This window comes from Acartia tonsa, chromosome 10 (assembly GCF_053477335.1).
Source record: "Acartia tonsa isolate MP-2025a chromosome 10, ASM5347733v1, whole genome shotgun sequence".
Lineage (NCBI taxonomy): Eukaryota > Metazoa > Arthropoda > Copepoda > Calanoida > Acartiidae > Acartia > Acartia tonsa.
The window spans coordinates 8,314,169-8,327,438 of record NC_137269.1 but is presented as its reverse complement, the minus strand read 5'-3'; the positions used below and the strand labels follow the sequence as shown (position 1 = coordinate 8,327,438).

Below are 13,270 nucleotides of genomic sequence, written 5' to 3'. Positions count from 1 at the left end.
AGGCAATATATATCATATGTAAATATCTAATTTTCTCTGTAAATTGAACTCTTCAATTCTTTAAATTCGAATACATAATAGTCAACATAGATACTAATTTTGTCGTGATTTTAAGCTATTTTCTTGGGGATTTGGAGACCCCGTAAATTTTTTAAAATTTACTTTTCTCCTTTTTTTAGTTTATTTTTTTTCAAATTCAAGAAGGAAGGGAAACCTTCCTACTTATGTATATAGAAAAATATAAAAAAAAATATAAAAAAAAACTAAAGAAAAAATTGCAAATTCTTTAAAGATTTCAAAATATTTCCCCTGAACATGTAAGAAATTATCTTTTGTGAAATTATTAGCGATTTTTTCATTGATCTCTATCTCTAATAATTTAAAGAAAAATCCTATAAAGTAAGTCTTAGGAAATACCTTTATCATTAAAGATTTTATATTTGGAGGTTAGAATTATGTCCGAGCCAATAACGGGTGTACAAAAAAAAATATTAAGTTTTTCTTTTCTTAGAGTCTGAACGTCATAACGTCAGTTGAAGAGAAAATGTTTATTATTTATCAATATTTATAAAAAAAATGTCAAAACTGTCTTTTGCTTTTTTAGCAACTAAAGGCTGGGCCCCTAGCTTCTCTATATTGGAGGAAATAGTGAAGGGTAGAAAAAAAAACCCTAAATCTATCCCTAAATCCACGAGAAGTTTCCAAAAAAAGAACTTAATCGGTTCAGTTATTTTTAAAATCTTAAGCTACAGACAAAAAAAACTTATTTCTTTATATAAAAGGATTTAATGCAAAGTTTGAATATTGTATTATAAATTTCAGGGTAGATTATTACATTTTTTGTTACAGCTTACATTTACAAAGCATAATATATTTCTGTTTAGTATATTTCATCGTTTATGGCTTGATCATAGTGTAATAGTTATAAAAGAGTAAATCATTTATTTGATAAGCATCTTTAGTGGTTTTTGTACATACATACATTTAGGAGAAGTAAAAAAATTAAAAGAATTTGATTAAAAAATAGAATGGTAGAAAACCAACATGGGGCCGATGTTGTGAAGCTTTCCTAAATTGGAGAACTCGATCGGTTCAGAGGATAGTGTGGTCTTAACAGTAAAACAAACGAAACCTATCAAGATTTTAAGGTAATTCTGAATAAAAAGTCAATTGTTTTAAATCATAAGAATTATAAAGCCGCTACTACTAAAATTATAACCCCCCCCCCCCTATTAATTATTGCCTCTTAATAAAAATTCTTCCGTTTACATTTAACACTGCACCTAGCTAAACTGCAATAGGTTAATCACACTATATACTTATTTGTTTTCTTTTCAAGAATCATTTTCTGTCTGTATATTTTTTTTACAAATTTCTTTATCCTAGTATATAAAGTAGAAAGCTTTATTTTTGTCTGTATCAAAGGATCTAGCTAACCACTGAACCAATACTGTTCCCCTTTACAGTGAACCTTCCTATAGGTTCTATAAATATTTTTGGTATGGTTTTAGGCTATTTTTCTGCCCTTAGATTCCCTAGATGCTAGGGGCGCATCCGCTAGTTTTTACTACTGTTTTAATTATCCTGTTATTTAAAGAAGTAAGGTTATTTTTGACTGTAGCTCAAGATATCAATAACCGCTGAACCAATTGAGTTCTCCATTTGAGGGAAGCTTTAAATAGGTCCTAGAGTGGTTTTAAGCTATTTCTATATACTAGGGGTGCAGCTGCTAGTGTGATTTAGATTAATATCTTTTCTCGTATTCATTCGAATCCGGTGGATAGGAACCGGTTCTCATCCATACGAAAAAACTATGTCTAGCATCGTATTATATCCAGCTTTCTACGAATATAAAAATGTACAATCATAAGATTAAAACTAGTTTTTTTTAGCCCCGAGGTGCCGTTTATAATACGATGCGAGAAATAACTATTATTTACTTAAGACTGAAGAGGGTGCCTAGCTCACTGAAATATAATTCTAAACAATTAATTATATATGAAAAGGATTTTTTTACTTTTAGTGAATTTATCATATATTTGAAGCATTTAGTCAAGCATACAAATTCAATATTTTTGTAGTACACACAACTTTTGAAGGGACAAGGCTTAAAATATGAAGAGGGATTTGGGTTACTATCAGATGTAAATTATAATAACTAGAGTGATGAAATCTTTGTTTGAAACTTATCCATGTACTATATGTAAAATAACTAGCGACTGCGCTCCTAGCATCTAGGAGCTATGTATTGCAGAGATCTAAAGGGATAAGACAATTGCTGTTAAATTGATGTACATCCTTAATGATGAAACACAAAATTACCCCTTCTGTAGATTAAAATTAGTTGTTGAAACGTTTGGACACTCAACTTAATGAATCAAAGTTCACTAAAGTCCCAAAAATTGTTAAGCCAACAAATAAGAAAACGTAATTGCAAAATTTTTAGGACTAATGTAATAAACAACCCATTGTCCCCTCCCTCCCTGCTTGTGTTGTCAGTCTATATTATTACCAAGTTTGTAATATGTTAGAACGAGGAAATCTTAGAATTTCCATAAAATTTCTCTGGTTCAAACTGATATCAACTCTTGCCATAATTCTAGAAATCTAAACACAGTTGTAGTTTCTTTAATTGATACTACGCCCCTAGAGGCATCATAAGGGGGATAATTGAGGAGGGGGAAAGTTGAATACTAAAAATTATTTTTTAATTTAGATTTTTCTTCAAAATTGAAAAAAATTGGGGGAGGGTATCGTTCCCAACCCCCATCCGAACAGTATTTTTTATTTTAGTTTTTAAACGAATTAAATTTTTTTTGGCGGGGAGGGTAATTTTTTTCCATGGGCGATTTCTCTTGGGAGGGTGGTGGACCGTGGTACCCTCCCCCAAAATAGTTATAAACCTTTCCGGGACCTATGAGAAGCTACCCTGTAAAGGAGAACCCGATCGGTCCAGCGGTTAATGAGATCATTCGGTACAAACAAACAGACAGACAGACATACAGACAAACACACATCCTGTTACTTTCTTATCAGGATTGTATTTGTTTTGGCGTACAGGAAACAAGAATTTAACGGGATAAGACAATGGCCGATAAATCGGTGTACATCCCCAAAATGATAAGAAACAAAGTTACCCCTTTTGTAAATTACAATTCGTGGTTGAAACGTTTGGACACTCAACTGAACTAGCTAACAAATGGGAAATCAAATGGAAAAGTCTCAAAGTTATTAAGACAACGAATAAAAAAACGTTATAAAGAAAACTTTGGGGACTAGTGAAATAAACAGTCGATTGCCCCCTTCCCAACTGTCAGGAAACGGTGATGTCACCCGGCTAACATGGCAGCCGTTACCCTTTAGCCCGTTTTTAATCAATCCCTATTGGGGTGCGTGGGATCTTAATCCAGAAGGGGGTTTCCATATGACCTCATTTTAACCAAACTAACTTAATATATAATTTTTTTTACTCCCCCCCCCCCCCACCTACCTCATCAACCTGTAGACGTCACTTATTTACTAATTTTTAAAGCGAAACTTTTCTACAATTACGGTTGGTCTGTCCGTTCATCCGTCCGGGACAATTAGCTAGCTCTTTTCATTAATTTAGAAATGTAAGAGACTTCAAACTTTGCATAATTATCTTATTCATCTAATTTTTTAATACTGATTCCTATTACAAAAAAGTACAATGCTATAAGCGGAGCATCTTTATAATCAAGTCCTAAAAATGTCCTTAAACAGTATCCTCTATCTAAGCAGTTATTCAACAAATTTACTTATAATTTGGTTAAAACTTGTACATTTATATTCTGCCTATTCAGCGTTGACACTATACAAGTGTTAATGTACGCTTGTCCTGAGGTTTCAAAGCTTCGCTTTTATGGATGTTGTCATCCTTGTTATTTTCAAAAAATCACAAGAATTGACGTCACAATTGAGTATACTACCTTTTTTTCTACGTTGTAACCCAACAATATAAAATAAATAAATTGGGAAAATAAGAAAATTCTACTTTTCCTAAAAGACAATATTATATATTCAGTAGGGTTAGGCCGAATATCCGGGTTAGCCGGATATCTGGCCATTTTCTATTTTCGGAAACCAGATATTGAAACTATCCGGATATCCGGCTGATTTCCTATGCCGGTTATCCGGTTATTCGGCCGGATATCAAACGTTGGCCAGATACCGAATATCCAGCATTAGAAATCAGTCGGATATCCAGTATCCGGCCAAAAAAGTATCAAGCCTAACCCAAATGATTAGCTACTCTTAAGTACGTCTATTCCTTTTATTTGGGGAAGGGGTATGTTTAAAATATCAATAAAGGAGCAATTCAAGCTTGTAGTGGTAGTCCTAACCCTGAAAGGCATATACCTAAGGTGCCCCAACCCTGCAGGGCTACCCTATACCAACCCATTTGATTACAAGACCTTTGCCTTAGGCGTCCTAATTGTGCATTATAATGAGTTGCACCTGTTTTGGGCTGGTTTTTAGCTTGCAAGTATGGTTCTTACAAAGTAAAAGGAAAGTGAGAAATAATATAAGATAGTTTGTTTTAAGAATCAGATCTAAAGTATAGATGTATATACAGACAATTACCTTCCTTCCTTTTTTCAAAGACTTCTTTTGTCTGATTCTAAATTATTTCCTGCTGCTTAATATAAGCGACACCATTGGTTGATTTTCAATGACCCAATAGAAAGGTTGCACAAGGTGGTTGCGAGGGGAGAATACGTTATTTAACCCTTTCTCCCTCTATTGTTTTACTCCAATGTTTAAAGTGAAGAGAAATATATTTAGCTCCCCAACTGTATGTATACTACATGCTTCTATTCTATCTGAAACCTATATTAATCTTATTAAATGTATTACTTTCTTATCTGATAAACATCATGGATCTATAGGGATAAGACTATGGCCGATAATTTGATATACATCCCCAATGATGATACACAAAATTACCCCATTTATAGATTATAATTAATGGTTAAAACGTTTGGGCACTCACGGACAGACAAAGTGAGTTATAGATTAGCTTCGCTACTAAAAAATATAAAATAAAACATAATAATTGTAATTTGTATTTTTAAAACATCCATATATTTAACACTTGTTTCCATAATTATAATACAATTCTTGATAAATAAAAATTTCTCTCTCAAAATTCATAAAAATCATTCAGTAAAATCTAAAAAAAAAATCTTTTCTCTTTTTAAACTCTATTTTAGATGTACATAAAAAAAAGTGTACACAGTACAATCAAAAATAAATTTAGACAATAAAAAAGTGGCCTAACCAAGCCCCACAAAAATATGATTTACTTAAAGGAAGCCTGCAATAAATACACCGCTTTATTTTGCTTCCAGACGACGTAATTACAGTTCTATCATGGCGTGTGGAAAACTTTCAAAATTTTCATATACCTAAAATGTCATTTTAAACTGCCGATAACTTTTATGTTATAGAAAATTTTAGGTAATAGGTCTACTTGTGGAAGTTTTTCAGCAGTTAGAGCGGTGTATTTCTTGCAGGCTTCCATGAATACTGAATTATGCTCAACAATTAGCAAGCAGTTTGCTACTTATATGTATAATATTAGGTCTTGGTTATTTCATTTTTTTGTTGTCTTTAAGTTGTTCAAGCATAACTTCCAACTTGATTCTATTATTTTATCATTTAGAAAACTATTTATGAACGAAAACTAAAGAGTTAATCATCTTATTGTATAGACAATGTTTTTTTCTCTCAAAAATTTTACTTATTTTAAAAAGTCCTTAAAATTAAATAAAGTCATTTTTTACAAGAAGGTGGTCTTATAATGTTTTATTAAAGCGTTCTAAAGTGCCTATAAAAAATGAGTGAGCTGGCCTACCATTGATTAATTGAAATGTATACTGGCCTGCTATTAGTAATATAGTCTTGGTTTTGGCCTATCATAGGTCATTTGTATTGTATGACGTCATCTTTTATAGGCAATATTAACAGGTTGGTTTTATGTATTTTAACTTTTTTTAGCATTTGATAAATTTTAGGTATAGATATAATAATTATTGAATTTAGGACCCATGCCTAAACAAAAATGAAAAAAAAAAGGTTTATAGTCGCTTTCGTGACATCGCGTCTTAAGTAGCTTTTGAAAGGTTATTTTAGGTTAATTAGGTCAGATAAATGTTAATGATTGCTCCGCATGGTTAGGCAATTTGCACCACAGGGTTAGAGCCCCCCGCAGGATATAGAAATGGGAGAAAAGTTATTGTGAAAATACTATGAAACTCACCTTAAGAGGCGATACCGACAATACCCAAAAATTAAAGTTGAATTTTTTGGAAATGGTAAAATGATAAATTATGTTTTTAGGCGGTAAAGAATTTTGAATAGGTATTTATTTCAATTAGGCCTTATAGCATTACTAAAGCTGCAAACCTTTTGAGGTTTAAGGATGTTTTTGGTGTCCTTTAAGCATTGATTAATCTCTACAATAATCACCCCTTACACAATCTTCAATTTTCGTTCAAAAATAGTCTTTTTCTTAACTTTTAAAACTTAAAAAAATCAAAAAAATAAACTTTTTAAAAATTCAGAATTAAGATAAAACATTTCTAACAATGATATGTATGTGCGTGAAAAATCTAAAAAATCAAATTTCAAATCTTTTAATAATATATTAATAATTTTGCTATTATGAAGCTATATAAAATAAATCTACAATTTGACTACAACTTTTACATGTTTTTCATATTCTCAAAAAAAAGTATTTGACACAACAAAAAATATACCGGTATCGTAATAAAACATAACTTTTTATATTAAATTATTTGTTCATATATTATCTAGGGTTTGGCCTGATACCGGATATCCGGCTGATTTCTAATACCGGAATCCGGTATCCCGACGGATGTCTAGCTCATGCCAAATATCCGGCAAATTATCGGATATCTGGCCGGATAACTGGCTATAAGGCATTATAAATCAGCCGGATATCCGGTATTCGGATAGTTTTAATATCCAGTCAGATATTCAAAATGGCCGGATATCCGGCCAAACCCTAATATTATCAAGGACAATTGACCGCGGATACATGAATTAGAAAAAATGAACAAAATCTTAACTTTTGATGTTTAATTAAAGCTGCAGAACCAATTAGGAACAAGTCAAAAATACGAGTTTTTCTTGTAGCGATGTTACTCTATAATTCACGTATTATGTTAGTCCGTCCATCCGTAAGTCCGTCTGTAGGGGGAATGTGATTATAGCGGCTCATGGTAATTCTCTGTACCAATAAACGTCCAGTATATAATTAACTTGGTCCGTCAGTCTGTCGATAATGCTTCAAAAGACATAAATACTTAATTTAAAAAAGGTTTTTTGCGTATTATACTTTTTTGTTTCATTATGACGACACTTTTTCAGTTTGTAATTTTTCTGTGTTTCGCTTCTTATGGATGTTGTCATCCTTATTTGAACTCGGATAACTGCCAAACAGCTGAGCTGGATTTTTAAATTACCGATCTGCCAGAGCCGAGCCACAAGCGAGCCGATTTTGAAAGTGGCTCACCTCATATCAATCTTTAAATCGAAATGGCATTGGTGATCCGGCTCACTAAGCGGCTCGCCACGGCTAACCAGCAACACTCGTATTGTAATGCCATCGAGCCAGGAAGTGACCTGGCTCACACCGAGCCGTAAATCTTTTTTTAATCAATGTTTTTTTTTAGCAGTAGCTGTGGCTCACATTTGGCTCACCTCGAGGCAGATCTGGCTCGGCTCACTACTGAATGATTTAAAGATCCAGCTCAGTTGAAAATGCTGTAGCCCAAAAATGCACAAGAAAAGCACATTTTTTGTCCATTTTTTTCTTTTCAGTTTCTGTGAAATATACTTTAGAATCGGACTTATAAGCAAAAAAGCTATGTCTTTATATCAATAACCAATACAAAATACAATTGAGCTATAACTTAAAGTAAGTTTTATATTATTATATGTTTTATTTTATTGTGCTTCTATTAATTTCATCATCCTTGTTTATAACTTTTTAGGGAAATTCGAAAAGTAATCTTGAAATAAATCCTCATTTTTAATATGAAACTTTATAAACAAACAATTTAAAATAGATAATTTTGTAAAAATCATTTAAATAAAATAAAAATTCTTTTCCGTGTTTCCTTGATTATTTAAAAGCTGAAAATTTGACTATAAAAGCGTTTTTTTTAACATATTAAGATTGTAAATAAAACAATTCAAACTAAGTTATGAAATTTCATCATTGCAGGGATCTAAAGGAATAAGACAATGGCTGATAAATTTATGAATATCCCCAATGATGATACACAAAATTACCCTTGAATTAGATTAGAGTTAGTCGTTTAAACGTTTGAACCCTTGACTTAATGAGCCAACCAATCAAAATTCACTAAAGTTCCCATAGTCGTTAAGCCAACGAATAAAAACATGTTATTAAAAAACTTTGGAGACTAGTGTAATAAACAGCCCATTGTCCCCTCTCTCTCTGCATGATATGTCATATCGCATAAGCATTATAATAAGTTTACCCTTTTTAATTCTTATTAATGATTTTATTATTGTGCATTGGGCGGAAAAAATATAAACTTTTTAGTTAATAAATTTAAAATTTACAATCTAAATATGTAAAATTTAGCCAGTAAATAAAATATACAAAATCAAAGAAGATAACTAACAACAATTAATCCAAAAAGCAGGTAAGGCAAAGAAAAAATTCATCCACCAGCGACATCTTATCCTTCGCCACAATGAGCCTCGTGTCCTCATCCTCGCCGTTGTCGAGCAGAGTTGTGGTGATGTCTCCGCTGCTGTGCTGCTGGGCCGTGGCTATGCAGGTAGAGTTGCTGCTGTGCTGCTTCACTGTGCGCAGGGGGCCGCCGCTGCTGCAAGGACGAACACGAGATTTTGACTCCGGCAACCCAGGCAAAGCGCCCCTGATAGGTTTTAAATATTTTTTAGCAATTATAGCTAGAGCTAAGTAAAATTATGTTCTTCCATGTTTGTCAATCTTAACATTATTAGCGGCTAGGCCCCCAAGAGGCTTTAGGCCACTTGATGGAAGGGATGGGGTCAACCATGCCCTAAATTTCAGTTTAGAAAATTTTTAGAGAGAAGTAAGGAGGTTGGAGGTACCCTTCACCAAAATATTAATAAATTTTTCGTGGACATATACAAAGCTTCACTGTAAAGGAGAACCTTACAGGTTATATCAGTTAGGGAGATCCTTTGGTACGCACATAAAGAAAGACAGACCTGCATCCTGTTACTTTTATACATAAATTTAAACTTTCACTTTTATCCTTTTAATATAATTTTTTTTATAATCTATAATAGAAGTAGAACGATGTCAGTCTGTCTTCCTGTTTGTCTGCCTGTCTGTCTGTCTGTGTGTCTGTCTGTTTGTCTGTCTGTACTAAAGGATCTCGCTAACCGCTGAACCGATCGGCTTCTCATAAACAGAGTAGCTTCTCAGAGGTACCGGCACGGTTTATAGCTATTTAGGGGGATAATACCACCACCCTCCCCAAAGGAATCGCCCCTAGAAAAAAATTCGGATCTACTGCAGTTCACGGTAAAATATTGCTGGTAACGAATATTGCTAAAAATTTATGAATTTTAATGGCTGCTAGCTGCCAAACGGCTGAACGTACAGATCATACCCGCACACCATTTTAAGCGGCATAAGGAGGCCTACAAATAATCTGGAATAGACAAGATCCAATGATGCACAGGGAAAGCTTCACTGAAGAATAACCGCGTAAAATAGGTCTTTTTCGCGCATTTCTCTGCACTGCAAGATAATTATGCATTATTGATTTATGGCTATTCCAGATTATTTGTAGGCCTTTTTATGCCGCTTAAAACTTTGTGCGGGCATGATCTGTACGTTCAGCCGTTTGGCAGCTAGCAGCCTTTAAAATTGATAATTTTTTAGCAATATTCGTTACCAGCAATATTTTACCGTGAACTGCAGTAGATCCAAAAATTCAATCCTATTATATAAAGTAGTAAAGTTGTTTTGTCTGTTGCTTAAGATTTTGATAACTATTGAACCGATTGAGTTCTCCATTTAAGGGAAGTTATTTTTTGCCCTTTCCTACCTCTTATAATATAGAGCCCCTCGAAGCGATTGGCGCAGCGGCTAGTTTAAAGTAAGTATAACTTCCTTGTATTGTGAGCTAAGTGATTAATTAGTTCAAATAAAATAAAATATATGTCTGCGATTATTTTGCTTTGTAATCATATTTCTTTTCTATTTTTTCCTTCTAATTGGGTTAAAAATATTTTTATAAAATTTTTGGAGAAAAAAATATTTTTTCTCATTAGTTTGTTTCAGTACATGATATATAGTCCTTAATAGTTGTTTATCGCATCGTATTATAAACAGCTTTCCACAGATATAAAAATATTCAATTATAAGATACCTGGTTTTTTATCCAAAAAGATACCGAGGGCAAGTGCTAAAAAACTGATATTGATATTATTTTTGTATATTTTTATATTTGTAAACAACTGGATATAATCCGATGCTATACATAATTTTTCAGCATGGCTGAAAATCTGTTCTAATACTCCGGATATTAATCGGTTTGGAAACCAAACTGAAAATGTTTTTACCTAACTTTTCTTATTTAAATATTCATTATTTGTTTCTTCCTACATTAAGTTTGCTATAAATAATACAGAATAACATTTATAATATAAATATTTAAACTTGATTTACAAGATATAAACTTCTCAAATATTTATACAGGGTAATTCTGGAAAAAAATTTTTGCTGTATCTTTCTAATTTTTGAAACATATCAAATGTTCCACAGATAAATAAATATTAAAAATTAAAATTAATCCCTATAATAAAGTAATATGATCTGTGTCTGTCTGTGTGTACTGAGCTGGATCTTTAAATCATTTCAATGGTGCGCCAAATCACATTTCAGCCAATCACAGCGCGGCATTTCGTAAAATGCTGTGCTCTCATTGGTGGAAAGTTGGCTGACCCCGATTTGGCGCACCATTGAAATGATTTAAAGATCAAGCTCCGAAGAATCTTGCTAACCGCTGAACCTGTATGGTTCTCCTTTACAGGGTAGCTTCTCATATTCCCTGGTAAGGTTTTAAACCATTTTGTGGCAGGAAACCACAATCCTCCCAAGAGAAATGAACCCCTTAACCAAACTAAATCTTATTACCTATTTCACCAAATAATAAAACATATCTTAATCTAAATTAATCATGCATAGCATCATAGTATAGATAATTTTCTACAAATATTAAAATAAAAATCATAAAAATAATAACAGTTTTGTTAACTCAGATCTAAGGCCCCTTGCGATTAACCAAACTGGTTTTAATCTTATATTTTTTTAATATCCGTGGAAAGCTGTCTATTATACGAAGAGATAAATAAATATTAGAGATTACTCTGTATTTGTTTGGTATTAAATTTTAAATCACAACTTAAGTGGTTTCCCAGGAGAAAAATGCTTTTTTAAAAATTTACAACAAACAATTTAAAACAAAATTTTGTATTAACTTAGTTAAGAATAATCCTTATTGTTAAACTAAATTTTATATTAAAAAATATTAATATAGGACTGATCAAATGGGTTTTCATTGACATTGCATTTCAGTCATGATATGGTTAACCATGCAGGAGCCTTTTATTTACAAGGCACCAACCCCATCTGTATTGACTATTTTATCTAATAGGAGAAATCCTTCATTTTGGAGTTCTATTGTGGTATTCGGCAACCGTGAGCCATGCCTATGGCACCCCTGATCTGGGGTTCGGTGGAGGGTCAATGGCCCTCCCCCGAGTCCTGGGGAAGGGGTCTAGTGACCCCCTCCCTACGCTTAGAATTAATGATTGAATCTGTCATGGTTATTATGGTTAACTGTATTCTTAATTCTCCCCCACCCTTTTCAGGGATGGGGGATCATTATTGCCCAAACTGACCATTGTATATGTATTATTTATGCTTTTATGTTATGATTATTTATTCCTATCCATGTTATTATTGTTTGTTGTATATAGCTTCAGTATCTTTTAAACCTTCAATAAAGTGACAACTGAAATTAGATGTTGATCATTATCTAGTGAAAGCTAGAGAAGCGTAGCTTCTCTATAGTAAGGTGTCCACGTCTGTCACACTGCCGTAATCTAATTGAACTCCGGTGTCTGCCATTTATCCTCGGCGGATACCACAACTTTGGTGACAGCTGTGTGAGATTACGGCGAACCACAAGTGTAGAGCAGACGCGCATCTGAGGCTAAGGTACTCCCAGCAGTGAATCTGGCAAAACTGACGCAAGCAACCTGAATTACCCACCCTGGACAGCAAAGTTTAACTCTGCATCCGGCAGTTGTGGAAGCGAGACAGCGAAATCCGACGAATAACCGCGAGCAGCGCTGATATCTAACGGAGAATTGAGCGCCAAAAGGGCTGAAACAGGCCTGCGGACCGGCTGAAACAAGCCAAATAAGTGTAAACGGCTGGAAATAGGCCAACTTTACTGCAAGAAATAGCAGGATCCGAACCAGTGGCGCTAGCAGGACGGGACATTCCCTGCCGCCATCAGCCGGATTTGGATCAGCGGCGCTAGCAGGACGGGACATTCCCTGCCGCCGATAGGCTGAAACATGCCACATAGCTGCAAGCTGCGAGCTAACATACGAGTGTAGTGCACCAGAACAGAGAAAAATTACGTCAACTCCGAGTATCCTGAGAAGCTACAACGCAGCCACCCATCCAGAAAACAGATATTATATCACATTTGCAGGGATTACCACCCTAGTGTGATGGCCAAACAATAGATTTATGAGCAAAGCTTGGCAAACAAATTGTTGTGTTGTGATAAATCTAAGAATAGAACAGGCTTGGATTATTGTGTATTGTGATAACAGCTAAAAATAGAACAGAGTTGGTAAACAAATCTGTTATGCAATTGTGATAAGGACAAAAATAGAAGCTAGATGTAATATAATAAAGACCCTGATATACAATCAAAACAATCTCAAGCCCACAGCACAACAACAATACACCCCTTATTCCAAGGGAAGGGGAGGGGCCCCTCTCCATTGAAGGCAAATACAATCAGGGTGATATAATAGATAAGCCTGGGATTAAGAAGAAAGGCCCTATTACACCAGCACACAGTTACCCCCCTCCCTCACAGGGGGAACGGACGGAGTTACCCCCGTCCCCTCACGCGCTTCCCCCTTCCTACCCACACTAGACTAA

General features: G+C 34.0%; 1 protein-coding gene across 1 annotated transcript in view; it reads right to left on the bottom strand.

The window, feature by feature from the left end:
• Positions 1-6,586: 6,586 nt before the first annotated feature.
• The window catches only part of LOC145329319 (uncharacterized), a 126,721-nt gene continuing 120,037 nt past the window's right edge, over positions 6,587-13,270 (bottom strand). The window contains exon 10 of the mRNA XM_080173379.1: positions 6,587-8,960. Within this exon, the coding sequence (XP_080029505.1) occupies positions 8,708-8,960 (253 nt within the window). The 3' untranslated portion in view covers positions 6,587-8,707. The remainder of the gene's footprint in view (positions 8,961-13,270) is intronic.